This window comes from Oculina patagonica, chromosome 10 (genome assembly GCF_052425735.1).
Source record: "Oculina patagonica isolate OP01 chromosome 10, crgOcupat, whole genome shotgun sequence".
Classification (NCBI taxonomy): domain Eukaryota; kingdom Metazoa; phylum Cnidaria; class Anthozoa; order Scleractinia; family Oculinidae; genus Oculina; species Oculina patagonica.
Window position 1 is genome coordinate 13023202 of NC_135767.1, and position 24924 is coordinate 13048125.

Here is a 24924-nt window from a genome sequence, read left to right on the forward strand (position 1 = left end):
GCAACTAAAATGTTACTCTTTTTATCTATGTGGTAATTGTGTACGTTGTTCCTTTTCTTGAACACGCCCTAGTTAGCAGGGTGGTTGTTTCTGCAAACTGAGAAAAATTAAACCCGCGACAGAGAGAACGAACTGACAACTAGTTAGTCTCGTAACGTTTTACTAAAAAGCGACGTCTCTATATCCGTGGACTCGTTGAGTGGCTCGTTTATTGATTGACTGATTGACTGATTGAATCAATGATAAATGGATTGTTAGGATTACAGCTGCTTAATATATGGTTTTACATTTTTTAACAAACTTAAAACTTAATTCTTCTTGTGCGTAATTGTTTTGTTAGTTGAACCAGTATTTCTAAATAAGTTTCACATTTTTCCGTTTTAGGGATGTCCGTTTACTAAGCTACACAGTAATACGGCGCTTAGAGTCTCCTACCAGGGAAACATTCGAGTCCATTCTGACCAAGCTTGCAACAGATGGTATTTTACGTTTAACGGCAATGAATGCAGTGGTCCCATGACGATCGATTCAGTCCTTTACACCGACTGGGCTGGTGGGATTCCTAATATCCACCGTCATCATTTCTTTGAAGGTTATTGTGAGAACCTCGCACAGGGCGCGGTTAGAGTTGAACTCTGGGTAGGCAAGTGCTCTGGTCAAACACAGGGTGACGCTTACACAGGATGGAATTCAGTGTCCCGGATAATGATTGAAGAAGTACCCCCATCCCAGTAGTGCTATTTATAACACAACTGAAAAAACATTGAGTTTAAGCGGTTGATTTACTCGACTTAAGAACTGATAGCAATTGCAATCAGTTTGATTTAAACTGTGAGAATATCAAATCCAGGTTTGTGTTCCATTCACTATATTTGTTTGTTCATTTATAGTGTCCGCACTGGGTCCTTGACAACAAACGGTCACATGGTACAAAATCCACTATGCTGGATGGCAAGCAACAAACTGGGACATCTTAACAACGAAATGGTATTGCTTCCCTTTTTTTAAAGTAGTTTTGCTTTGGAGGCTGATGTGTCATTCGTTTGCTATCCAGCATGGCGGATTTTGCATGTGATGACCGTTTGTTGCAAAAGTCTTATTCTTTAATAGTAGAGAAGTGCTATATACATGGACACTTACATGTACACAGCATCAATTTGTATGCGTTTTCGCTTGTTTATAAGGATAAGAGCATATCTCATTTTTACGTGGTGATTTAGTTGGTTTCTTTAAACTTTGATCTAGAAGTTTAAGTTTATAATCGGGTACTATGAAAAGGAAACAAATATAAGATTAAAGCTTTGGTAATCACGTGATTGATGACGGTCTATAGCGGTGCATAGTTATGTCTTTAAAAGCAAACAATAAAATTTAGTTTATGTTATTTTGTGGTCTCAGTGCCTTTGCAAAGTAGTTCTTAACCTCTAAAAGCTGCTGACGCTTGATGTTGAGCAAACCATCCGATCCTATGTCTTAATTAATTACTTGACAGAATTGTTTCTGCTCCTCAAATGTCTTAATGTCGTACGGAAGGAGAAACGAACCCGCACTCCTTTATTCACAGCGGACACTCACAGCGGCGGAAATCTTGAGATTTTAGTGCCTTCTTTCAAAGTTGCAAAAATAACCTTAGACGACTTTTTTGTCCCCCCATTAAATAAAAATAAATCATAGATTAACTGACAAAGATTGCGAAACGGATCTGTATCATTTATACAGGTATTGTTCATTCTCCTCGAAAGTATTGAGTGCAACATTGTTATCCCTACGAGGTGCCAATGTAGACTGTTTAACTGAATGTCTTTCTGAAAATACATGTATGTAACATTGAAAACATTTGACATTAGGTTCACTAAGTGGTATAAACATTGAAATGTGACTTTCAATACTTTCAACCAAAGGTTCGACAAGCAACCCCCATGCACCCCACCCCACCCGCTCGTTGCAAAGGAGACCGAGAAGATTCTACCTGATGGTCATCACGTCTTTTATTTTAAATCGATTGCAGAAAAAGAAGACTCTGGTCGACACGTGTGTCAGCGTTGTTGCTCAAATACCACGCTTATTCTGTGCTGTATGTTCATATGTCAAGTTTCAGTACTCCAAAGAAACCACTCATTAAGACAGTATTAAGTTTTGAACAGTAACGGTATACGAAAGATTTGAGTTGAATTAATTTTCTTTTTAAATTTACTTGTTTACGCGACCTTACAAGCTTGAAGATTACTTTCGTATACAAAGGTTATCCTATCATATGCTATACGCGTGCGATTCTGTGCTGAAAGCACTTCATGTGATGACCGTTTGTTGCAAAAGTCTTATTCTTTAATAGTAGAGAAGTGCTATATACATGGACACTTACATGTACACAGCATCAATTTGTATGCGTTTTCGCTTGTTTATAAAAATAAGAGCATATCTTATTTTTACGTGGTGATTTAGTTGGTTTCTTTAAACTTTGATCTAGAAGTTTAAGTTTATAATCGGGTACTATGAAAAGGAAACAAAAAAATTTAGTTTATGTTATTTTGTGGTCTCAGTCCCTTTGCAACTGAGCAAAACATGCGAGGTATCTTCTCTTTTTCTGTTGTCGCTGTCTTCTTGTTTTTCTCGACAAGGACGTACGCTAACCAACTGCAGTCAAACGCTTCGACATCCAAATGCAAGGTAGGGACGGAGTGTCGTTAAGGAACGTAATTAAAAACTTTACTATGCCTTTGAAACCTTGCACTCAGGAGCAATTTAGTCGCAACGGACAAACGAATCCACCGCTCGATAAGATGTGATTGGAAATGCTTGATTTTTTCCCCAAGTTTTGTTTTAGAGGAATTTGTTGTAAGCAGCATGCAGTCTCAAGGCCTTACCTTTGATGAACTCCTGGTGGTTGACACGAGGAGTATATTGAATTGTTTCAGTGGGCTTGTAATTGGTGCGTATTTCAAACACTTATTCGTATGATTTGACCGCCATTTCAGTGCCTATGGCAGCTCAGTGTATTTGCACTGAGATCAAACTTTTCCGCTTGTCGTTCGAATTCAAATTCAACAAATGCTTACAAGCCATGTCCATTGAATTGTGTTTTGCCATGTTAAACGGTACGCGACCTCTGTGTCGTTCGATTGCCGATCCTTTGTCATCATCTCGATAAAAAAAAATCAGAATTACTTTGACCACGCCCCACTCGACACCATCACGGAAATCAACATGTGCCTGGTACGTCCCTGGTACCTTTCGCATGTAAAATCTGTTAATATTTCACCTGGTAACGCAGCGGGACAGGTAAATGCCACTAAAATAGCCTTCCTGTCAGGAAAACTTGGTTGTTTTTATTAACAACAACAATCGTACTCGGTATAATTAATAGAACACATTGGATTAAATGTAAAGTTTAACGCTGGAAAGTTCAATGTAAAATACTAAACGTTTCGGCAGTGCTGCCTTCATCAGTAGTAGTAGTAAAAAAATGTGTCGATGCTCACGCTCACGTATGCGAAAATAAACGATGGAAATTCAAATTAACACAATTTGGGAGCTCGTGCGTGTGATGGAAGTGCGCGCGGGCAAAGCTCGCATACGAGTTACTTAAGCAAAGCTAAAGTCTTGGTTTAGCCAGCTTGGTGCCAGGGTCTTGAAATTGAAGATGACTCGAATTTCCTCACGTCTTCTCTTTGCTTGATCAGCCAGGTTTGCTCTTATCACTGCGACCATCATGTCGTTTAGGTTGTGGCCTGGTTTCGTAAAATGTTCAGGTACCGGCAGCTCAACTCTCTTTCGTATGACGTCTAAACGGTGCTCTCTGAAGCGATCTCCGAGCCGACGGCCTGTCTCTCCAATGTAGACCATCCCGGGGCATTTACGGCATGAAATGCAATAAACAAGTTGACTTGTGATGCACGTATAATGGCCCGAGATTCTGATATGTCCATTGTTAGTTCTTATTCTGTCACTGGAGTTTACAAAAGGACAGGTTCGGCATTCGCGTCGGTTGCATTTGTAAGTACCCACTTGAATCTGGGGATCTGACGGTAGGCTAGAATGTACTAGTAAATCTTTGAGATTTTTTGCACGTCGAAAAGCCTTTAGCGGCGGCTTGTTGTAAATGGCGCTCGTGCTTTGGTCATCGCGTAAGATTGAAAAGTTCTGCTGTATGATGTTGCAAACATCGACGTTCTTGGGATGATACGTGATAACCAGAGGTGGGCGGTCGACGGCAGTCTCGTTCCCGGCGGTGGATGCGAGTAGATCTTCTCTTCGTTTTGCTTCCGCTCGTACGCGTGCTCTGGTTATTACGTCTTGTGGGTAGCCACGTGCTGCAAAATGCCTTTCCATGTTAGATGTCTCGTGCTGAAAATCATCATCGTCACTGCAGATCTTTCGCAGCCGTAGGAACTGAATATACGGAATCGATGTTTTACATTTGGATGGATGTGATGATCCAAAGTCAAGGTACGAATGACTATCTGTTTCTTTGTAATAAATTGATGTTTCAATGCGGTTACCACGCGGAACCATGTAGATGTCCAGGAACGGGAGTTTGTCGGCTGAGACAGACCACGTGTAGTCAATCTTGGGATGGTAGTTGGACGCAAACTCAAGAAACCGCTGTAGTTCTTGTTCGCTACATGAAGTTGCGCCTGCCACATCATCCATGAATCGTTTGTATAATTCTGGTTTCTCGCCGGGGAACTCCGCAAGCATTTTCTCCTCTACGTAGCCAACAAAGAGACATGCGTAATTTGGACCTAATTTACTCCCCATTGCTACACCACCGACTTGCTTGTACACCGTTGAACTCAAAGGTGTTTAAGGTGGGTACTAATTCAGCCATTCGAACAAGAGTGTCTGTCGGGGGATCTTTGTTTTCTCTCTTGTCCAGAAAGTGTTTCAGAGCTAACAGACCTTCGTCGTTTGGGATGATCGTGTACAAGGATTTTATGTCCATTGTAAAAACCAAACGGTGTTGGCCATCTTCACTAAGCTGAAACGAGTCAAGTAGTTGTAACATGTGGGTCGTGTCTTTTACGTAGCTATCCAATTGGCGTACAAATGGTGCTGTTAGTTTGTCGAGATAGCTGGCTAGATGTTCTGTTGGGCATGCACAAGCGGAAACAATTGGTCTTCCTGGGTTACCAGGCTTGTGTATCTTGGGCAGTAAATAGAACTTTGAAGTTCGTGCATGTTCCACAAGAAGGTTAGTGGCCGATGGAGGGAGTTCATTGGCTTCTATAGCCCGTTGAACAAATGAACGGACTATATTCTGATTTTCTTGCGTTGCGTCTTCAGGAATTCGCTGGTAAAAATTAACATCGGACAGTTGCCTGTAGGCCTAAGCCAGGTAGAGATCTTTTCTCCAGACCACAAATGCGCCTCCTTTGTCAGCCGATCTAAATACAACGTCAGTTCGTTTTCTGAGTCTCCGTAGGGCCTCTTGTTCCCCGATGGCGAGATTGTACCGTGTTGCCTTACTCTTGAAATCAAGTTGGTTCACTTCTCTACGGCATTTGTCAATATAATGATCCAGGGCAGATATTTAACCGGTGGAGGGGTCCACTTGCTGCGTTTGGGTTTCAATGATCTAAGAATATCTTCGTTATGCGTAGTTGGGATCTATTATTAATAGAATGTCAGTTACCTGTTAACTTTTCATTTATCAGTTAACTACTATTTTTTGGCCAAATATCAGTTAACTACTATTTTTTTGGCCAAATATCAGTTAACTACTACTTTTTTGGCCAATTGTCAGTTAACTGTTAACCCCATTAGCACCCTCTTCTACCCTTGTCACAAACCAACACTCTAAATTCCAATTTGATCTGGACGTTATATATATTGACAGCTCTTTCATGCATGTTACGAAAGTAAATAAATAATTTCCTTTACAGAACGACCTTTGCACCTATGTTTTTTTTCGGCGGAAAATGGGGCACTTTCTTAACTTAAAAGGAGGGATCGGAGTAAGCGACCTTAGAAACTATTACTTTAAGGATAACTTCAATTTAAAAGACTCAAAAAGATGACTTAAAATATCGTTACATAGCCCAGTAAAATTTGAAATAATAATAAAAAAGAACTTTGTATTGCAAACATTCATGTCCCGGGTCAGTCTCATGTCTCCAAAATAAGATTAAATGGACTTAAATTTTAGCATACAACTACAAATTTAAAATAACTTCCCGGCTTTAAATCCGTTTAGTTTTTGTTTTATTTGCGACTTTGTGGGCAAATTATGCTTTATCGTTCCCGGCACTACTTGCCCCCATTTGACCATATAAGATCAGTCGAACATATTCCGTATTACTACGTAGGGTAAATGTAGTGGAATAAGAAAATTATCCCTTAATCGATGGTTTTACATAACATTTTACTCATTTGTCGTGAAAATCAGTATATCCGCGCTTTTTATCTCTAGAAGGCGCTCTGGAGATGAAGCTCTTTTAATTTTAGGTCAACCTTGATATATGCGAAGGAATGAAAGTAAAAAACGTTATTATGAATTCGTTACGTTAGCACTGGAAATAAACGTGACCTGAACTGTTTGAATTGTTGACATAACACGATCACGCTCGCGCCTGCTTGGACAGATACAGCCTCATATCAATCACACTCGATAATAGCCAATCAAATAGAGCCAATACTCTTTCGGAAAATGTCTGTCAAGAAGGAAATTATTTCACTGTTTTCAAAGGGATTTGTTGTCACTTAGCACTTTAACCCAATCTCATTTTGCAATACCACTGAGCAAAACATGCAGTATTTCGCTTTCTCCATCCTCACTGTTTTTCTGCTTTGTTGGGGCACCCACGCCAACAAAGAAGTACAGCCCAAAGCTACGACATCAAAAGAGAGTGAGCAATGCAAGGTAGGTGTATGGATTTGAAGAAATCTAAATGCATGTATATAAAGCGCGCAATCTGTATATCAGGCGGCAACACAGCTGCAAGGCATCTGAGCGCCAGGAAAAATATGAAGAGTAAATTGGCAAATAAGTAAAATAGGTACAGAGGGTCGTTCGAAAACAGGTAATTAGTGACTGTTGAATTGATTTCCAAGTGTAGTTAGTTTTTGAGTTGCATGTTACACGAACGAATGATCACCGAGCAAAACAAACAAACCGGTAAGGACGTGTTCTAGCGCATACAGGATTAAACGGGCGACAAAAGCTGCTTTTGAGGCCCAAAAATATAATACTTCCCAAACAGTAACAGACCTAAAAGAAGTCGCATTGTCTTTATTTACCTTGTTTTACAAAAACCATATGAATGGTAACGAGTAAACTAAACCGTTTTCTTGTAAAAGTAGAATTCCCGAGCAGTGCTGACTGTTTTTGGCCGACTTTCTTTGTTATTATGTCTACTTTGTCTAATGAGCTTTTGAATATTCGCGCGAAAACGGCTTCAGAAGTCCTGGATGTGTCGCGGCATTCTGGGCGATGGGATGACTGTGGTCAGGGGCGGATCCAGGGGGGGGGTGGATTGGGTGGCTAGCCACCCCCCTTGATCCACCAGAAAAATGAAAACAAACTTTTAAAATAGAAAAATAATAAGGACAATTTCCATCCACCTTTCATAGTCAGGTGACCGTTCAAAGTTAAGGACGGCCATTTTTCCAAAATAGGAGATTTTCGACAGCCTGTTTTACGAACTTCTGGCTTAATGAAGCAAAACATGTGTGTATAATTTTAAAAATTTAGATTCCTTTTAGTTTTCAAGAGTTGTTTTAGCCTTGCTTGAATGATTTTCTTCTCCATTTACATTTTTTTTAGCGAGTTTTCTTACCGTTTTTCGCATCAAAGCGATTTCACAAGCAAGCAAAGTCGCCAAAGTTGTCCCCAGGCCACTTTGCCAAGGGCTAAAAATTTCCACGCATGTGGGTGAGCAAAAAAAACCGCATATCTGTTCTTTCCTGTAAGTTCGTGCCCTGTCAACTTTAAATTTCAATCACTGTTCATTTCATAACTGAGAACCAGTCTTTATCTCCGAAATATAACCCAAGGTAAGTTGAGGAAAGAATATTTTGCTAAATTATTAAGGAAAACAGTGGTTTAATAACTTAATTGACAGCTGTATAAAGCTGTTCAGAATCGCGGAAATCACGTCTAAGCGGCTTCAACTTTTCAAAATTTTCTGAGGGGGGATGTCCCCAGACGCCCATAGGGGGATGGAGCCTACGGCTACATGAAATATGGGCCTCAGACCCAAAATAATTTGCACTTCTTCTTTCAAAAAAATTGCCTAAACCCCCTCCCCCCCCCCCATAAAAAAAACTGGGGCTTGAACAATATAGTAAACAAAAATAATCGTAAACAGCCACCCCCCCTTGAATAATCCTGGATCCGCCCCTGCTGTGGTATTAACTGATGAGTAAAGTCATAAAATGACTGACTGATAAACTGAACGAACTGGAAATAAAACGCTGTAAAATAAAACTAAATCTTACCGGACGCTTCATCAGTTCGTACCTTCAGAGTAAAATCACATTCCTAAGCAAACCGATGAGGACGAAGATTAATGGCTTATGGAAACACTTGTTTTTGTTTCAACAGCAACATCCTTCTGCTGGAATGCCCGGTATCCCAGGAATACCGGGATCCCCGGGTTCTCCGGGTAGAGATGGCTTCAAAGGAGAGAAAGGTACCAACGGAAAGCGGGGCTCAGCAGGCGCTATAGGAATCCCAGGGAAAAGTGGTCCAAGGGGCCCGGAAGGAACCAAAGGAGAAAAGGGAGGAAAAGGAGAAGTTGGTCCTGTAGGAGCGAAGGGAAGTAAAGGTTACCAAGGAAGTACTGGTATCCGAGGGAACACTGGCCCGAGGGGCTCTAAAGGATCAAAAGGAGACGCGGCAAACATTGACCTAAGACAGCTGGCTAACTGGAAACAATGTGCATGGACAGAAGGAACGGACACGGACAACGGGAAAATAAAGGTTAGCAACAATTTAGTTTTTATTATCTTTCTCTCCCAATATTATAAAAATAATGAAAGTTCCGACGATCCTGTTTTTAAAGGGTAGATAAAGGTGTATAGTATTTTCCTATATGATTGCTGGCGACTGCTGTCAACGTAAACGTGAAGCTGAAAATAAGAAAATATGTGCTATCTGCTATTTTCATGTAGAAATGTCAAGAAAGAGGGAACAAATTAGTTTGGCATCAATTGGAAACCGAGGTGGGGAAGAGTTAGTAAAGGTCCACTAAAGAAAATTGGAGTTCTGTTTTGCGTACATGGTAAAAATTGATGAGGGGCAAGGAGTTACCTTTTTTATTCAAACGATATATAGTTGTGTGAAATGAAAATACAAGACAAAATCAAAATACGTTGTTCCTTTTTTGAGCACACTCTAGCTAGTTAGCAGGTGGCTGTTTCTACAAACTGAGAAAAATGCGTGAAACCCGGGACATGGACAGCTGACATCCAACTAATCTTATAACGTTTTTCTGTCGGGTTCTACAAAAAAACGGACGTGTCTATTTCCGTGGACTCGTTAAGTGATTGTTTGATTGCTTGAATAATGAATCGATTGATTGGATTACACCTGCTTAAAATATGATTTTTCATTTTTGAAAATCTTTAAATTCTTCTTGGGCAGTATTTTTTTTGTAAGTTGAACAACTATTTCTGAATAATTTTCATTTTTTTCTGTTTCAGGAATGTTCTTTTAACAAGCTACACAGCAATACGGCGCTTAAAGTTTCCTACCAGGGAACCATTCGAGTCTACAGTTCTAATTCTGCTTGCAACAGGTGGTATCTTAAGTTTAACGGCAATGAATGCAGTGGTCCCTTGGCAATCGATTCACTCACTTACATTAACTTTAAAGGTGAGCTTCCTAATGTTCACCGTAATCATTTCTTTGAAGGTTACTGTGAGAATCTCGCACGAGGCACGGTTACAGTTGAACTCTGGGTAGGCAAGTGCTCTGGATTTAGTACAGCGGGTGACGCTCTTACAGGATGGAATTCAGTGTCCCGAATAATGATTGAAGAAGTACCGCCATCCCAGTGAGTTAAAGCGGTAAATTCAATCGACTCAAAAACTCATAGCATTTACTTCGATTTAAACAGTGAGAATTCCATAAAAATATTATATTCAGGTTTATGTTCTACCTACTATATTTGTTTATTAATTTGTAGCAGTGTCCGCACTGGGTCCTTAGCAACAAAGGGTCACATGGTACTGGGTCCTTAGCAACAAAGGGTCACATGGTACTGGGTCCTTAGCAACAAAGGGTCACATGGTACTGGGTCCTTCGCAACAAAAGCTCACATGGTACAGAATCTGCCATCCTGTAAAGCAAGCAACAAACTGGAACATCTTAAGCAAAGAAATGGTCTCACCTCACTGGTTGAAGAAGTTTTACTTCATTCGTCTTCGGTCCAGAATGGCAGATTTTGTCCAAGGTGACCGTTTGTTGCAAGAGTCCCATTTTTAAAAAAAGTGCTTTATAGATGGACACTAATTACATAGCATCAATTTGTTTGCGTTTACACCTGTTTATTTGGAGAAGAGCATATCTTGAATTTTTGTTGTGATTTAGTTATTTTCTTTGAAATTAATTCTAGAAGTTAAAACCAATCTAGTACTATGAAAAGAAAACATACATAAGATTAAAGCTTTAGAAAACACGTGATTAACGACGGTCTATAGTAGTGCAAAGCTGTGGTAGGAGTTTTTTCTTATTTTTTACAAAACAATGTCCTTAATTTAAACACAAGCAATAAAATTTAGTTCACGGTGATGTTATTTTGTAGTCACAGTCCCTTTGAAAAGTAGTTCTCAGCCTCTAAAAGCTGCTGACGCTTGAGCAAAACATCCGATCCTATGTGTTACTTACAATTTAGAATTGTTTCTGCTCCTCAAATGTCTTAGTGCCGTGCGAAAAGAGAAACGAATTCGCGCTAATATATTCACAGCGGACACTCACAGCGACGGAAATCTAGCTTTCAGAGAGAAAGAGAAAGAGAAAGTAATGATAATTTAGAAGCAAGGCGTAGAATGGGGTGGGCAGAGTATTTTTAAGCTGATTTAGTAGTAGACTTTGAGTGGTCCTACATTTTCTCAAAGTTAGTTGCGTAAAGGAGCACGCTAGCACGTACAAAAATCACCTCACGCGTGGAAAAGGAACCCACGCGTCGCGTCCTATCTTGTGTGGCGATTGCCTCGCGTTCCTGCGTTCTCGTCCATACTATAAAACATCTGTATCATCTGTTTTGGGAAAATAGGCTGCTGTCCAAGTTTAAAATCTTGAGCACACGAAATTTGAAAACAGGAAACGCGCTCAGCTGATTTTAGAAAACCTAGAACAGTTGTCATCTTTTGGAATAAGTGGAAATGACAAGGAAAGGAAGGCGACGCAAAAACAGAAAACAGCGATCTTGTCTAATGTTGTAGTTCGTGTTTGTTGTAGTTACGTTGGAAATAAATTCTTGACCCCAAAAAGAACTAGACGAAAAAAACTGCTCACTAAAGAGAACATGTGGGGAAGGGTACCCATTAAAGTCTTACACGTGGTTGCTTCATTCCGAGGTCCCAATCACAGAGTTATACTTAACAATTATTCCACGAGCGCGCGTTGGATATAAAATGGTAGATAGCTACGCGCCTCGTTGGCTATAACGATCTCATATCCAACAAGCGCGAGTGGGATAATTGTGGTCAATGGTATATGAGCTCATATACCATTCCCTGTTAACCAATCAAAAACGCAAGAATTGCAATATACCATTGCTAGTTTTTAATAAAGTGGTATAGACACCGCACCACTTTTGTATACCCTTGGATTGAGTAATCCTTAAATACGTGCATGCATTAGCCACTATATTTTGAAAATAAATGGGATACCTCATTGATAATTTTCCCTAATATGTGCTGTTCAATGAATACATGTGGTGCGCGGTTTGACTGCTTTAGCTAGACTTACGTGGACTTGCAAAAAGGATTCGCATGCACGCATTAACATTTAGAAAACTATTTATGCAGTGCGAGATTTGAATGCTATTAACCATTTGCGAAAAAAAGCTAAGCGATGCGGAATATATCCTTCGAGTTATGTTTCCTGCTTTTTGAGAACTCCCCAGAGTGATTGTTTGCGTCTTGTCAAATATTACTCTCATCCTCCCCCTCCTGGGGAAAATTAGCCATAACACCGCTTTCGCAGAATTTTTAAATTTTTCCGTGAGTGCAGTAATCGGAAACTTTGTTTTCGCCGCTCCTGAAATGGCCTTTAATGGCCATTTTAAAACCGGTTAACAATACCCGATGTTTTCGAATTCGAATCATATTTCTTGATACGTTTTCTTCTTCTATTCGTTAGTTAAATATACCGTATTTTCTCGATTAAACGCCCCCGGCGTTTATTTCAAATTAGACCCGATAGAGCCGGCGTTTATTTGATTCCAGCAGTTTGTTCAAGCCCTATGTTTCTAAGAGATGATTTACTCATTATTTTTGACAGCCATATGCATAAACATTATTTCCAAAGCATATTAAACCTGGAATAAATGATAAACGTGTTTATTTTCAAATATAGCTTGGAGACCCGGCGTTTATTCGGGGCCCGGCGTTTAATCGAGAAAATATGGTACCTCTAGTCTGAAAAAGGTACTCCCTTCTACACGGAACCTCCCCATATACACTGCAGTTCATTAACGGAACATTTTTTCCAGGTTTTCTTTTGGAGGGGAGAGGGGCTGACTAGTGACTTGAAGTGGGGGGCTTAAGAGACTCTTTCCTTAGCAAGTCTTTATTTTTCAGAAAAAGTGGGGAAGCTGTCCCCCCGCCCCCCCTGGTGATCTGTAAGTTCTTTGTTAGATCATCATCAAGCTGATAGAAATGTATCTATAGGAATCCTCAGTCCATCCAAATAGCTGCAATGAGACAGAATAACGTTTCTTAGAATGCGAAACGGATCTGTAGGTTATCATTAACAGGTATTCTTTATTCTCCTCGATAGTTTTGAGTGCAAAATTGTTACCCCAACGAGGTGCCAATGCAGGCTCGTTAACTCCTGCAGTGATAAGTGACGCTAGCTAGTCAAGCAAAAATCACTCTTGAAAATCGGCTTCTAAATATTTACAACATTAAAATCATTTGACATTCGGTTTCCTAAATAGTGCAAAAAATAAAATATGAGTTTCAATACTTTCAACCAAAGGTTCGACAAGCTTCCCCCACCCCCACCCCGCCCAGTCGTTGCACCAGAAGGTTCTACCTGATGGTCATAACGTTTTTTTATTTTAATTGCTTGCGGAAACAGAGGATCCTAGTCGACACGTGAGTCAGTTTTTTGGCTCAAAGGCCACGCCCTTTCTGTGTTGAATGTTCATATGTCAAGTTTACTTCAAAGAAACCACTCATAAGGCTTTGAACAGTAACGGTATACGAAAGATTTGAGTTGAATTAATTTTCTTTTCAAATTTGAAGATTACGGCTTTCGTATACAAAGGTTATTTTATCCTATGCTAAACGCGTGCGATTCTGTGCTGGAAGCACTCCATGTGATCTGTCAAGTTTACTCCAAAGCAACCAATCGTCAATAAACTGAAAAGTTAAACCATGTGCCATTTGGGTTCTAGCTGTTTACGGTGCTGATTCTGAGCTAAAAACAATGCATCTGATCTGTCAAGTCTACTCCAAAGTAACCAATCATTTCATCTCAGATTGGAATGAAGTTCCTGTTTTGCGGAAACAAGCTGACGGGAAGAAATAAAGAAAACTCTTTTCTCTCATTCGACGGATTTGTCGTTAAAGTATTGAAGGCAAGTTAGTTTGCAACGATCACGAACGACTGAGGAAAACATGCGAGGTGTCTTCACTTTTTCTCTTGTCACTGTCAGTTTCTTGTTCTCGACAAGAACGTACGCCAACGATCTGCAGTCAAACGCTTCGACATCCAAATGCAAGGTAGGTACTGCAGAGTGCTTTTCACTGAGGAATGTAATAAGATACTGTACTATGCCTTGGAAACCTTGCTCTTGAGTAATTTAGTCGCAACGCACAAACGAATCCACCGTTAATCACTGCCGGGGAAGCAAAACAAATAGATAAGACTATGATCGAACGGATGAAAGAATAAACAAACAACGAACGATGGGTTAAGCGAACGATGGAGAGAGGAAATGACTGACTAAAGACTGGATGGACTAAGATATGAAATACAAAAAGAGAAAAATAAAAACAGCGTGAAGTTTTTTCAGTACCTTAGGACAAAATTACATTCTAAAGGCGGGGTACACATGATGGCCGTTTATCCACCGATTAACTTGGATTAAATGCAAATATCTTTTTGCGTTTTAAGCAATTAAAAAACTCTCTGCTCATTAAACGAACCTACGTAGTGTGGTGTTTTGTTAATTTTTCGGAAGGATTAGTAAAATTTAGAGAAATAAGAAATATTAAAGTCTTAACGTGATCCGGCCTCAAGAGTCCTCATGGGCCCGATGAGGATAAGTAAGTAAGTAAGTAACGTGATTTTAAAATTAAAATTTGAAGTTTAAAATTTGCAGACGGACACTAGACAGTCCCCCTGAACACTTGGGGTGTTCTTGCGCGGGGGTCAACTGTCTGGTGGTGTAACAATTTTTTCTTTTCTTTTTATCCCTTCTTAAAACTTTTAAAATGTCACTTAAGATCACGTTTACCCCCCGCCTTAAGCAATCCGATAAGGACGACGATTTATGGCTTATCGCAATAGTTTTTTTTTGTTTCAACAGCCATATCCTCCTTCTGGATGGCCAGGAATACCCGGGACGAACGGAATCCCAGGAATACCGGGATCCCCGGGTTCTCAGGGAAGAGATGGCTCCAAAGGAGAAAAGGGTACCACCGGAAAGCGGGGCTTACAAGGCGCTGTAGGAATACCAGGGAAAAGTGGCCCAAGTGGACTTAAAGGATCTAAAGGAGAGATGGGAGTAAAAGGAGGAAGCGGTACAGGTATCCCAGGGAGCACTGGCCCAAGGGGCCCCAAAGGACTTAAGGGGGAAAATGGCATGGGACCAAAGGGAGAGAAAGGAGACGCGGCAAACATTGACCCAAGACAGCTGGCTAACTGGAAACAGTGTGCATGGACAGGAGGAACGGGCAAAGACAACGGGAAAATAAAGGTAAGTAACAATTTTGTTTTTATTAACTTTTTCAGCTCAAGTGCGGATTCCAGTATAATAATGAAAGTTCCAATGATTCCATTATTATAGGATAGATAAGGTAAAGGCATATAGTATTTTCCTACACGTATACCAGACCCATAACTCTCCCTTCGGCGCCTTATATAAGGCGGACTGGCCTATACCCCTGACGATATTAACAGAAGGGTAAGAAAATGTGTGCTATCTGCTAGTTGCCTAGCCTGCGAATGCAGACGTATTTCTGACTGTCGTTTCTCTCCTCCAAAAAAATATCGTCTGCGAACTCGAGCCGAGAAACGATTTCCGTGATGTAGCATCTTTTGTTTCCTCTTTGGCCAATCAGATAACCCGATAGAATGAAAGGCGTGTGCACACCGCGCAGCTCCCTCGCGCCACAGATATTAGTTTGAATGAAACACCAGACGGAAAGTCCGGTCACGAAAGGCCAAAGGTTTGTCACGGCGGTGAAAGTTACAATCTTTGCAGAATAAAATTTTCAGATTCAAAGAAAAAGTAGGCATACCTTCATTTATAAAGCGCCTAACGAAAGTAAATTTGTATGTTTAGGTGGACTGTGAAAATCTGTAGTCGTATCGCGTCCAACAAACTGAAGTGCTGCAGTCAACTTCTGCACAGTTAGAGAACGCCTTGAAAAATTTGGACGCAATTGTGTAAGAAATTCGAAGATTTTTTGTCGGCGATGCCCACTTTGTGTCAAAGGATTTGCAAAACATTTTAGCAGCACACCGATGGTGACGATCTTCAATTTAACCTTTCGAGAAATTACACAATAAAGTTGCAGCTAGTGTTGCAAGCTCTAAACCCTTAGGCGTTTCTTGGCTGTTCTAAATTCTAAGGAGTTTTATCTGCACCATCGAGTCCCATAAGTTTGTCTCAAAGGAATACTGAAAAACATTCGCAGATTTCTGACAGCTCACATTATTATTTCAAATACATGTATCTAAAGCGCTGCGAAGACGTATCTCACGAGACTCGCTAGAGAAATCGTCTCTTCAGGTAGACCAAAGTACACCTCTGTGAATATATATAGTTATTTTTATTTGCTATCTTTCCTAGCTATAGTTTTACAGGAGAGGTTTGTCTCTTATGTGTAAATATACTGGTGATCATAAACTCTTCAACACCGGAACTTTCGAAACTAGGCTCGATTTCCACCGCTCTCTTTGCGAACGAACTGGCTAAAACTGAACTAAGTTTTTAGTAATTCGCATTTTTTCCAAGGATTTATATTCACAATCGATTTTATGACTTTTCCTACGATCCCCAGCGACAGTATGCAATAAAACAAACAATAACAACAAATTATAAACAAGTAAGTGTTTCGTCAAGAGCGAATGTTCGTGATGAAGATTCTTTCCTCTTACCTATTTAAATACTCAAGATTTTTTAGAATTCTGGTGATCCGTGCACGACAGAATAGCCGCTGTTTTCAATATTTCTTTACTCGGCTTCCAGTGTGTCGTTATTTAGCGCTATTGCTCTTCGATCAGCGGCCATTCGGGACGATAAGTCTTACATTCAATTATACGAGCGGCAAAACAATAACCACAATACTCCAGCCGAAAGATACACGAAGTCGTCTTCTTCAAGTACTTTCAAGCGTTAGTGTGATGCTGATTTGACTTTTCAAATCCAAACACTTCACAAACTTTCCCTTGCTCAGTGTCTACTTTATTCGCCGCTGTTTCCCCACGCAATATTGCGCGATGGTCTTGCAGGCTTCACGCGTGGCGGTTCTGGTCTGGGTTCTTCTGAGCCAGGGCGGGAGAAGGCTGGGCGATGAAACGCGCAGTCCGCGCTTTGTGCAATGTGTGATGCGGAGTAGGACTGGCACGAGCGCTCTTTTCGCTCTTCCGGTGCGAATTCCGGAAGCGAAAAGATGTTTTCGGACAAACCGAAAATCGATTATTCTTTTCGAGTTTGCGAGTCGCGAGATTTACCTGATATGTCCACAACCCTTGATATTCAATACAAAACAAATGAAGTTTACAGCTGTAAATGTTGCAAAGTTTTATTTTTGTCAAAATTAAATTTAACAGGTGTTAAGTAAGACCGCAACTGATGCTTGTTGGCTTCCGCGGTCTCGTGTAAAATAGCACATCAAACACATCTCTAGTTTTTAGGTATGTTTAAGACTAATATACATGTTTACGAACATACCAAAAAGTTAGCTGGAGATATTTGGAGAAAGCAGAAATATTCAGCAAAGTTGCAAACCACTTTTTCTTGTTCGATGTTCATGACGATTTCGTTTATGGTTCTTGATTTCTCGAAACTTCTGTCTATTTTGTTCCGAAAATTCTACTATGTTGAATAAACATCATCGATGTTGGTAAACTTTAACTGTTGGTGAAAATTGTTGCGTGTATTGTTGCGTGTATAGGCTACTTGTACGCACCGATGTGCAAAGATTTTTCTTTCAAGATTTTCTTCAACTCGCTTAATAAGACGATACAAAAAGAAACTATAGAAAAACAGCCGCACTTAATTAAAAACATTAACAACTCTTTGAAGAAATAGTCAGATTAACTCGCCTCTGTGGGAAACAGTTTCTCTTACACGGGCAAAGAAATCCAAAAGCTTACGGGTACATTTTAAAGCGTACATGTCGTATTCACTTCACAGCGCGAGTTTGCTTTCAGCCCTGAAACATTCACCTGTTTGTTTGTTTTTTTTTGAGCAAAAACAATGCGCCAAAAAGGTGCTGACTAATATAAAAAGAGATGGATCCTAGATTTCGCTGGATTCAAGGCCATTCTGCGGTAGAATGGAAATATGTGCGAAAACTGCGTGTTTCGATCGAACCTAGTCTACTGCATTACAGCTTCTCACTCGATCCCACTCGTTTCATCGCCTAGCCTTCTCCCGCCCTGTCTGAGCCTAACTCTGATTGGCTTAAGATTTGACGTCACGGAAATCGTTTCTCGGCTTGAGTTCGCAGACGCTATTTTTCGGCAAAGAGAAACGACAGCCGGAAATGCAGGCTACCAGTTGTCAAATCTCAAACAGAGGACAAAAATAAGTACAGTATCAATTAAAAACCATGGTGGGAGAGATTTGTTCACCGTCTACTGAAGAAATAAGGAGCTCCGTTGAGCGTACATGATAGAAGTTACGTCACTACGATATTACTTTTTTTTTTATCTACACGGTAATTGTGTGAAATGAAAGTATAAGTGAAATCAGATTACGTTGTTCCTTTTTTTAGCACGCCCTAGTTAGTAGGATGGCTGCTTCTGCAAACTGAAAAAAGATGGTACTCGCGACAGGGAGAACAAACAGACAACTAGTCTCAAGGTTTTTCTGCCGAGTTCTACAAAAATTGACGTGTCTATTTTCGTGGACTCGTTGAATGACTCGTTTAGGGATTAATGGTTTGAATGATGAATCGATTGATAGGACTTATATATGGTTTTAAACTTTTTAAAATCTTAAAACTTCTTTTTGCATATGATTTTTTGTAAGTTGAACCAGTATTTCTGAATACTTTTCACATTTTTCTGTTTCAGGAATGTTCTTTTAACAAGTTACAGAGCAATACGGCGCTAAGAGTCTCTTACCAGGGAAATGTTAACATCTATACTAATGGTGATTGCAACAGATGGTATTTTAAGTTTGACGGCAATGAATGCAGTGGTCCTACGACAATTGATTCAGTCCTTTACAATAACTGGCCTGGTAGGCTTTCTACTATTCACCGCAATTATTTCTTTGAAGGTTACTGCGAGAACCTCGCGCGGGGCACGGTTAGAGTTGAACTCTGGGTAGGCAAGTGCTATAGTCACACACAGGGTAACGCTTACACAGGACGGAAATCAGTGTCCCGGATAATGATTGAAGAAGTGCCGCCATCCCAGTAGTGCTGTTTATAATCAGAATTGAGATAAAAATGAATTCAAGTGGTAAACATAACAAAAAACTGAGTGATAACATCACCGTATATTTTTCCAAGAATATTCCTGATTAAGAATATACCACACAAGTGAGTGGTGCTTTTCGCGCGCAGTGATTGGCGGTTAACTCGGAGGTGATTAGTAAAGTACATTTTACCTCCGAGCAGCTAAAGGGAAACAAACTGCCTTCGCGCATCGCTTTGTTTACCGAAAGTGATGTTTTGGTCCGCTAGTTTTTCATCTTGTGTGGTATATACTAAAATAATTATTCACCTCAGTGTCGGCAAATATCCACCACTATTCACCGACACTGAGGTGAATAATTATTAAATATTCTTTTCATAACACAAAATTTACATGCCAAGTTTTCGTTAAGCTTGGTTACATGAAAGTAAGTTTCTCTTGATGTTTTGTGATGATACTATTCATATTCTTTAGATTTATATGTTTCTAGAAGTTAAAGTTCATGATTGAATACTTTGAAAAGAAAAATTGTAATATCAGACGGAAGCTGTGGATACATTACAACTAACAAAATTACCTTTGTTCTGTAGTTCCATTGCGCAGTAAAGTAAAGGGTAATTTAAAGTCGCATTCGTGTCGAACTGACCTATTCTATCAGAGCCTATCCCAGTTTCTGGGAAAAGCAACTAGGGGTATTATTATTCCCCCTGGATGGGATGCTAGTTCACTCTTGAGAAGAAAGGCACTCATTCTCGTTTCCATAGCCCTTTTTGCTTCTCTTAGCCGGCGAGGCCTTGGCACAAGAAACTAAGGGCTCCGGAGTCACATGATTTCCAGTCCAAGATTCTAGGACTTCCATTTTCAGTCGTGATGTTTCTATATACTGTGCAAGAGAGTCTTAGTGGGTTTTTAACTTCAGTTCAGGATTCCTTTGTTTCAAACAGCCAATCAACCAATCCGAATTCGAACCCATGTCTCCAGAACTCTTCGTTTCTCACGCCTGCTGGCTACGAGGAACGAGAAGGGCTATGGGGACGAGAATGAAAGGCACTATGTGTGTTAAGTGTCCAGCCCAAGCTAACAAGTAGGCAAAGAAACAACGTCTTCCACGCGCCTCAAGGCGTCTTTTAGGACGATGCACATGTACATTGCAATGTGTTACACAGAAGGCGTTATGAAATCTTTCATTCTCGACCTGCCGTTATTTTGAATGAAATTTTAAACAATATATGAATGTGATATGTTGACTAAACAGCAGCATTCCAATGGAAAAAAAGATAAAAAAGGAAAATAAAACTTTCTTGTGAATAGATTTAGTAGTAGACTAAATGTAGTTCTTCATATTTCTTAGAGTCAGTCGAGTGGGAAAGCACGCGAACATGCATAAAAGTCACTTGGCAAGAGGACCTGCTCTCGTGCTTTCCCACGTTAAATGGACCCCACGCGTCGTGTCCCCTCGTGCAAAGTGATTTTTGCGCTCGTTAGATACGAATCGTTCCTGCATTGAGTTTTCGTTTATTTGAGTCTACTTTGAGAACATTTAAAATCGTACGTCCTAAGTTGTACAAAACATGACCTTCAATACTTGCCGGTTCGACGAGCAGCCCCCTTAGCGAGTCTTCCCACTCCCACCCGGTGCAAAATAGTCACCTCGTACATCGTGTCTCTTTTGTCTCCTTAGTCGTGCGAGAGGATTTTCGCGCTTGCCCGTGTGACCTGAGAAAAATGAGAGACGACTCAAAGTCTAATCTCATTATTATTGACTGTAATTAACTGATTAAAGGTCATGCTATTTACATCTGTTTTTCTTTTTCACTACTAAAAACTATGTGCTGTTATCCAAGTATAAAATCTTAGCGCACGAAATTGTATGAAAACAGGAAAAACATTCAGTTGTATTCAGATAATTCGGCATAGTTGTCATCTTCTTAAAAGAAAAGGCTTGGAAATTACGATGACAGCAACAACAACAACATTTTGGCGATAACAAGGACAAGAAAAAAAAAGTAATGTATTCTGGATTAAAAGTCATGCATCAAATGTCGTTGTTCGTGTCTGTTTTAGTCACGTTAGAACTGTAATGCTTGATCTCCGAAATAGCTGTAGGCCAAAACATCTGGTCGCTAAGAACAGGAACTATAAGCTTAGACCAGCTCGGACCATGCATGTAAGAAAATCTAGCTAGGATTTGATCGAATCAACTCTGAGTTTGGATTCAAAAACATGTTTGGGGTTTTAAATAATTTAGTATGATCTGTTACTTAAAATATGTAGCTAAGTGGAAGCGAGAAGTCGTCAAGTTGATCAAAACGTACCCACAGCATTCCTCTGTCAACCTTAATGTCAATCTAAATAGAATAAAATTTCCTGGGATGCAAAACGGATCTGTAGGTCATCATTAACAGGAATTCTTCATCCTCTTGAAGAGGTTTGAGTGCAGCATTTTTGTCACTACGAGGTGCAAATATAAACTATTTTATTGTTGGTTCAGGAATACCTAACGCTAGCACGCCAGATTAAAATCGGTTCTCGATATAATGAGTTTCCATTTTTTTCCATCCTCACCCCCAACTAAGTGCGAAGGGAACGCAGTAGGTTCTAATTGATGGCTATACTAGTCATCACGTCTATTTTGAATTGATTGCGGAAACAGAGGATGCGGGATAACTAAAACGAGTGTCAGCTTGGTGGCTCAAATGCCGCGCTGATTCTGTGCTGAATTCCAGTTGTCAAATTCAACACAGAGTGACCAATCATCATGTTTTGAACAGTAAACTGAAGCATTAGAATCGAGTTGAATTTAAAACCTTTGTCGTACCGGTGCTACTGTATGGATGGGAGACATGGAAGATGAACATGGGAGATGACCAACGAATAGATGTGTATAACAACAAATGCCTCAGGAGGATTCTCAAAATAAACTGGCAAGATCACGTTACCACTGGGGAGTTAAGATGAGAAGATGGAAGATGATAGGGCATATCCTGCGACGAAACAGAAACAGCCATACCAACATAGCCCTATCATGGACACCTGAAGGAAAAAGGAGGAGAGGAAGGCCTAAGACCACCTGGCGAAGAACAGTCGAGAGAGAGGAACAGTGCGGGATGGCGTACATGGGTTGAGGCAAGAGCTGCTGCAGCCAACAGAGAAAATTGGAGGCATTCTGTGGAGGCCTTATGTGCCACGAGGCACAAAGAACCAAGGTAACAGGTAACTTTCAATTTTACTTTTATACATGACCTTATAGGCTTGAAGCTTACTGTGGTGTCTATCCTATCCTATGCCAAACGTGTGTCAGCTGAGCTGTCATTGTAAAAGGTGCTAATTCCGTGCTGAAAGCATTGCATCTAATCTCTCAAGTTTACTCCAAATAACCAATCGTTTTGTCTTTAATTTAAACTGACTGCGGAAACAGAAGATTCGGGTTAAGACTTGTGCCAGCTTGGCGCGACCCTTCATATCACGCTGATTCTATGCTGTAGGCACTCCTCGTGATCTGCCAAGTTTACTCCAAAGCAACTAATCGTCATGTGTTTAAAAATAAACTGAAACACAAGATTTGAGTTCAATTTATTTTCTTTTCAAATTCACTTTATACGCGACCCTAAAAGCTTGAAGTTTACTGTTGTGTCTAAATAAACGCTATTATATTCTATGCTTAACATGAGTAAGTCTGTGTTGAAAGCTTTCTATGTGATCTGCCGCGCTTAACCCAAAGCAACCAATCGTTTTGTCTTTAAATATAAATTAACTGCGGAAATAGAAGTTCCGGGGGTTGAAACGTGTATCAGGTTGGTGCGCGGCTCTCGTACCACGCTGATTCTGTGCTGGAGACATTGCATGTGATCTGTCAAGATTACACCAAAGTATAAGCAATCGTCATGTATTTAACAGTTAATTGAAACACAAGATTTGAGTTCAAAACGTGTCTCACCTAAGCTGATACAGTGCTGATTCTGTGCTAAAAGCACTGCATCTGATCTGTCACGTTTACCCAAAGTAACCAATCATTTCGTCTCAGATTGGAATGAAGTTCCTGTTTGCCTAAACAAGCTGACGGGAAGCAATAAATAGGAAAGTATCCGGCTCTTTTCTCATTCGAAGGATTTGTTGCAGAGTACTGAAGGAAAGTTAGTTTGCAACAATCACGAGCGACTGAGCGAAACATGCGAGGTGTCTTTTCTTTTTCCCTTGTCGCTGTCAGTTTCTTATTGTCCTCGGCAAGAACGTTCGCCAACGAACTGCAGTCAAACGCTTCGTCCTCCAAATGCAAGGTAGGTACGGAGTGTTTTTCAGGAAGAACGTATTTAATAACTTTACTATTCCCTTAAAACCTTGCATTTGAGTACTTCAGTCGCGACGCAGAAACGAATCCACTGTTAATCGCTGTGAAGCAAAAAAAAATCGATGAGAATGTGATAGAACGGATGAAAGAATATAAAACGAACAACAATTAACGAATTAAGGGTCGAGCAATGACTGACTGAAAGGCATGAACAAACTGGAATTGAAACAAAGTAAAAATAAATAGAACATAAAGCTTTTTGGTAGTGTAGAGGAAAATTACATCCTAAAGGTCGCGGGGGACGCATATTCATGAATAATTCATAACGCTTGTATCTCTGCTGTTTTTGGGGGCGGCTGAGCTCAAAATTTTACAAAGGCATTTTGGAATGATGGACGTTTACGAATGTCGTTTTTTATGTGGTAGATTTTCGCTTCACGGCTATGCTAGATCCCCATTAGTGCCAAATTGAAAAAAAAAAACAAAGGAAAAACAAAACGAACCACGATTCTCCGTCCAAGTTCGTGAATCGAATAGAAGACAATAAAATAATCAGTCAGAAACCTCTAGTGGGTCAAGACAGTTTGCCAGCAAGCAAGTCTCTTGGCAGCAAGTTATCATCGTTTTTAAAAATGTGTAAAATTTGTAATCCCTGAAAAAATGTCATCCCTTTCTATCATTATTCTATCTTTTTTAAAAGCGCTCCTTTCGAATTTCGCTTCTGTCATGACACACCACAGTATTTGTAGTTTACCTATCTGCTGTGCCAGTTCATGAAGTTCCATATCTTTGCTGAATTCTTAGAATTCACTCGAAAAAGTTCAAATTCTGAGATTTCCGGTGTTGCGACTAAAGGACGAGTTCCAAGGGAGAGATGTAATTACATGGTAATTACATTCCACTCTTTAAAATGTTGAGATCAGAAAAGAACGATGCATTTTCAAAAATAGCATGTTTAAGGCATTTTACAGTTGTACGAAATGATTTACTTTCAGTTTTGTTACCAGAGAAAGAGAATTCAGATTCAAATTTCTGAAGAGTTCCCATTCTTTCTTCCTTTTATAAAAAAAAATCTAACGAAAAACTTTCCTTAATTGTAGCACAATGAATTGCCTTTCCTTTAACTGTAATTCAGTGTATTATCTTTTTTGCGTGCAGTGTTATCGATAGCCAGGGAATGCAATTACCAAAATTACCATAATTATGAACAGTATTTTGCATTAATCCAGGCATAACTAATCAACGACATCAATGACATCAATGAAATCAATGAGTAGTCAATAGGTAATCGATAGGTAATCAGTCGATTAGTCATTGATTATTGCTGATGATCAATGAGTTATCGACGACTAATCGATAGGCAACTAAATTTTTGGTTATCGATTAGTCATCGATTGCGTCGATTAGTCATTGGTTGCATTGATTAGTCATTGATTTCATTCATTACTCATCGATATCATCTAGTGGCTGAAAACCGTATTTGGCGAATAAGAAGAAAACAAACAATAAAACGCCCAACCGGTATTCTGGAAGGTCATGGGTTCGACTCCCGTTGGGGGAACTCGGAAAATCTTTTTCCGAGTATTCTACTTGAGAACGCTTATTCATTCATTTTTACTTTATCCAAGTTGCCATTCCACTT

At 39.9% G+C, this 24924-nt stretch overlaps 4 protein-coding genes across 15 annotated transcripts in view; 3 read left to right on the forward strand and 1 right to left on the reverse strand.

Moving 5' to 3' along the window:
* Positions 1-1313, forward strand: part of LOC144629160 (uncharacterized) — a 3035-nt gene extending 1722 nt beyond the window's left edge. Inside the window, exon 3 of the mRNA XM_078487365.1 lies at positions 385-1313. Within this exon, the coding sequence (XP_078343491.1) occupies positions 385-735 (351 nt within the window). The 3' untranslated portion in view covers positions 736-1313. The remainder of the gene's footprint in view (positions 1-384) is intronic.
* The window catches only part of LOC144629195 (mediator of RNA polymerase II transcription subunit 20-like), a 316942-nt gene that overhangs the window by 275483 nt on the left and 16535 nt on the right, over positions 1-24924 (reverse strand). The window lies entirely within an intron of this gene.
* LOC144629070 (uncharacterized) overlaps positions 1-24924 on the forward strand; it is a 46637-nt gene that overhangs the window by 14977 nt on the left and 6736 nt on the right. Inside the window, exons 1-3 of one of the 7 annotated variants that reach the window (XM_078487250.1) lie at positions 13576-13896; positions 14706-15095; positions 18647-20622. The exons of 1 other annotated variant lie outside the window; for it this stretch is intronic. In XM_078487250.1, coding sequence (XP_078343376.1) covers positions 13792-13896; positions 14706-15095; positions 18647-18997 — 846 coding nt within the window. In that variant the 5' untranslated portion in view covers positions 13576-13791 and the 3' untranslated portion in view covers positions 18998-20622. Of the gene's footprint in view, positions 1-13575; positions 13897-14705; positions 15096-18646; positions 20623-22327; positions 23272-24924 lie in introns of those variants that run through there. 5 more of the 7 variants (XM_078487244.1, XM_078487249.1, XM_078487247.1 and 2 more) reach the window with 5 other exon arrangements.
* Positions 2554-19012, forward strand: LOC144629152 (uncharacterized). Of its 6 annotated transcripts, XM_078487359.1 has the most exons (5): positions 6672-6859; positions 8543-8920; positions 9643-9814; positions 10128-10191; positions 10256-10727. In XM_078487359.1, exons 1-4 carry the CDS (start codon positions 6746-6748, stop codon positions 10148-10150), a joined length of 687 nt encoding a protein of 228 aa, XP_078343485.1. In that variant the 5' UTR covers positions 6672-6745; the 3' UTR covers positions 10151-10191; positions 10256-10727. The 6 variants fall into 6 exon arrangements, 5 of the variants coding, with proteins under 5 accessions (XP_078343483.1, XP_078343482.1, XP_078343481.1 ...); XR_013566309.1 differs by having other exon boundaries at positions 6671-6859; positions 9643-10191; XM_078487356.1 differs by lacking the exons at positions 10128-10191; positions 10256-10727 and adding an exon at positions 18998-19012 and having other exon boundaries at positions 6671-6859; positions 9643-9999.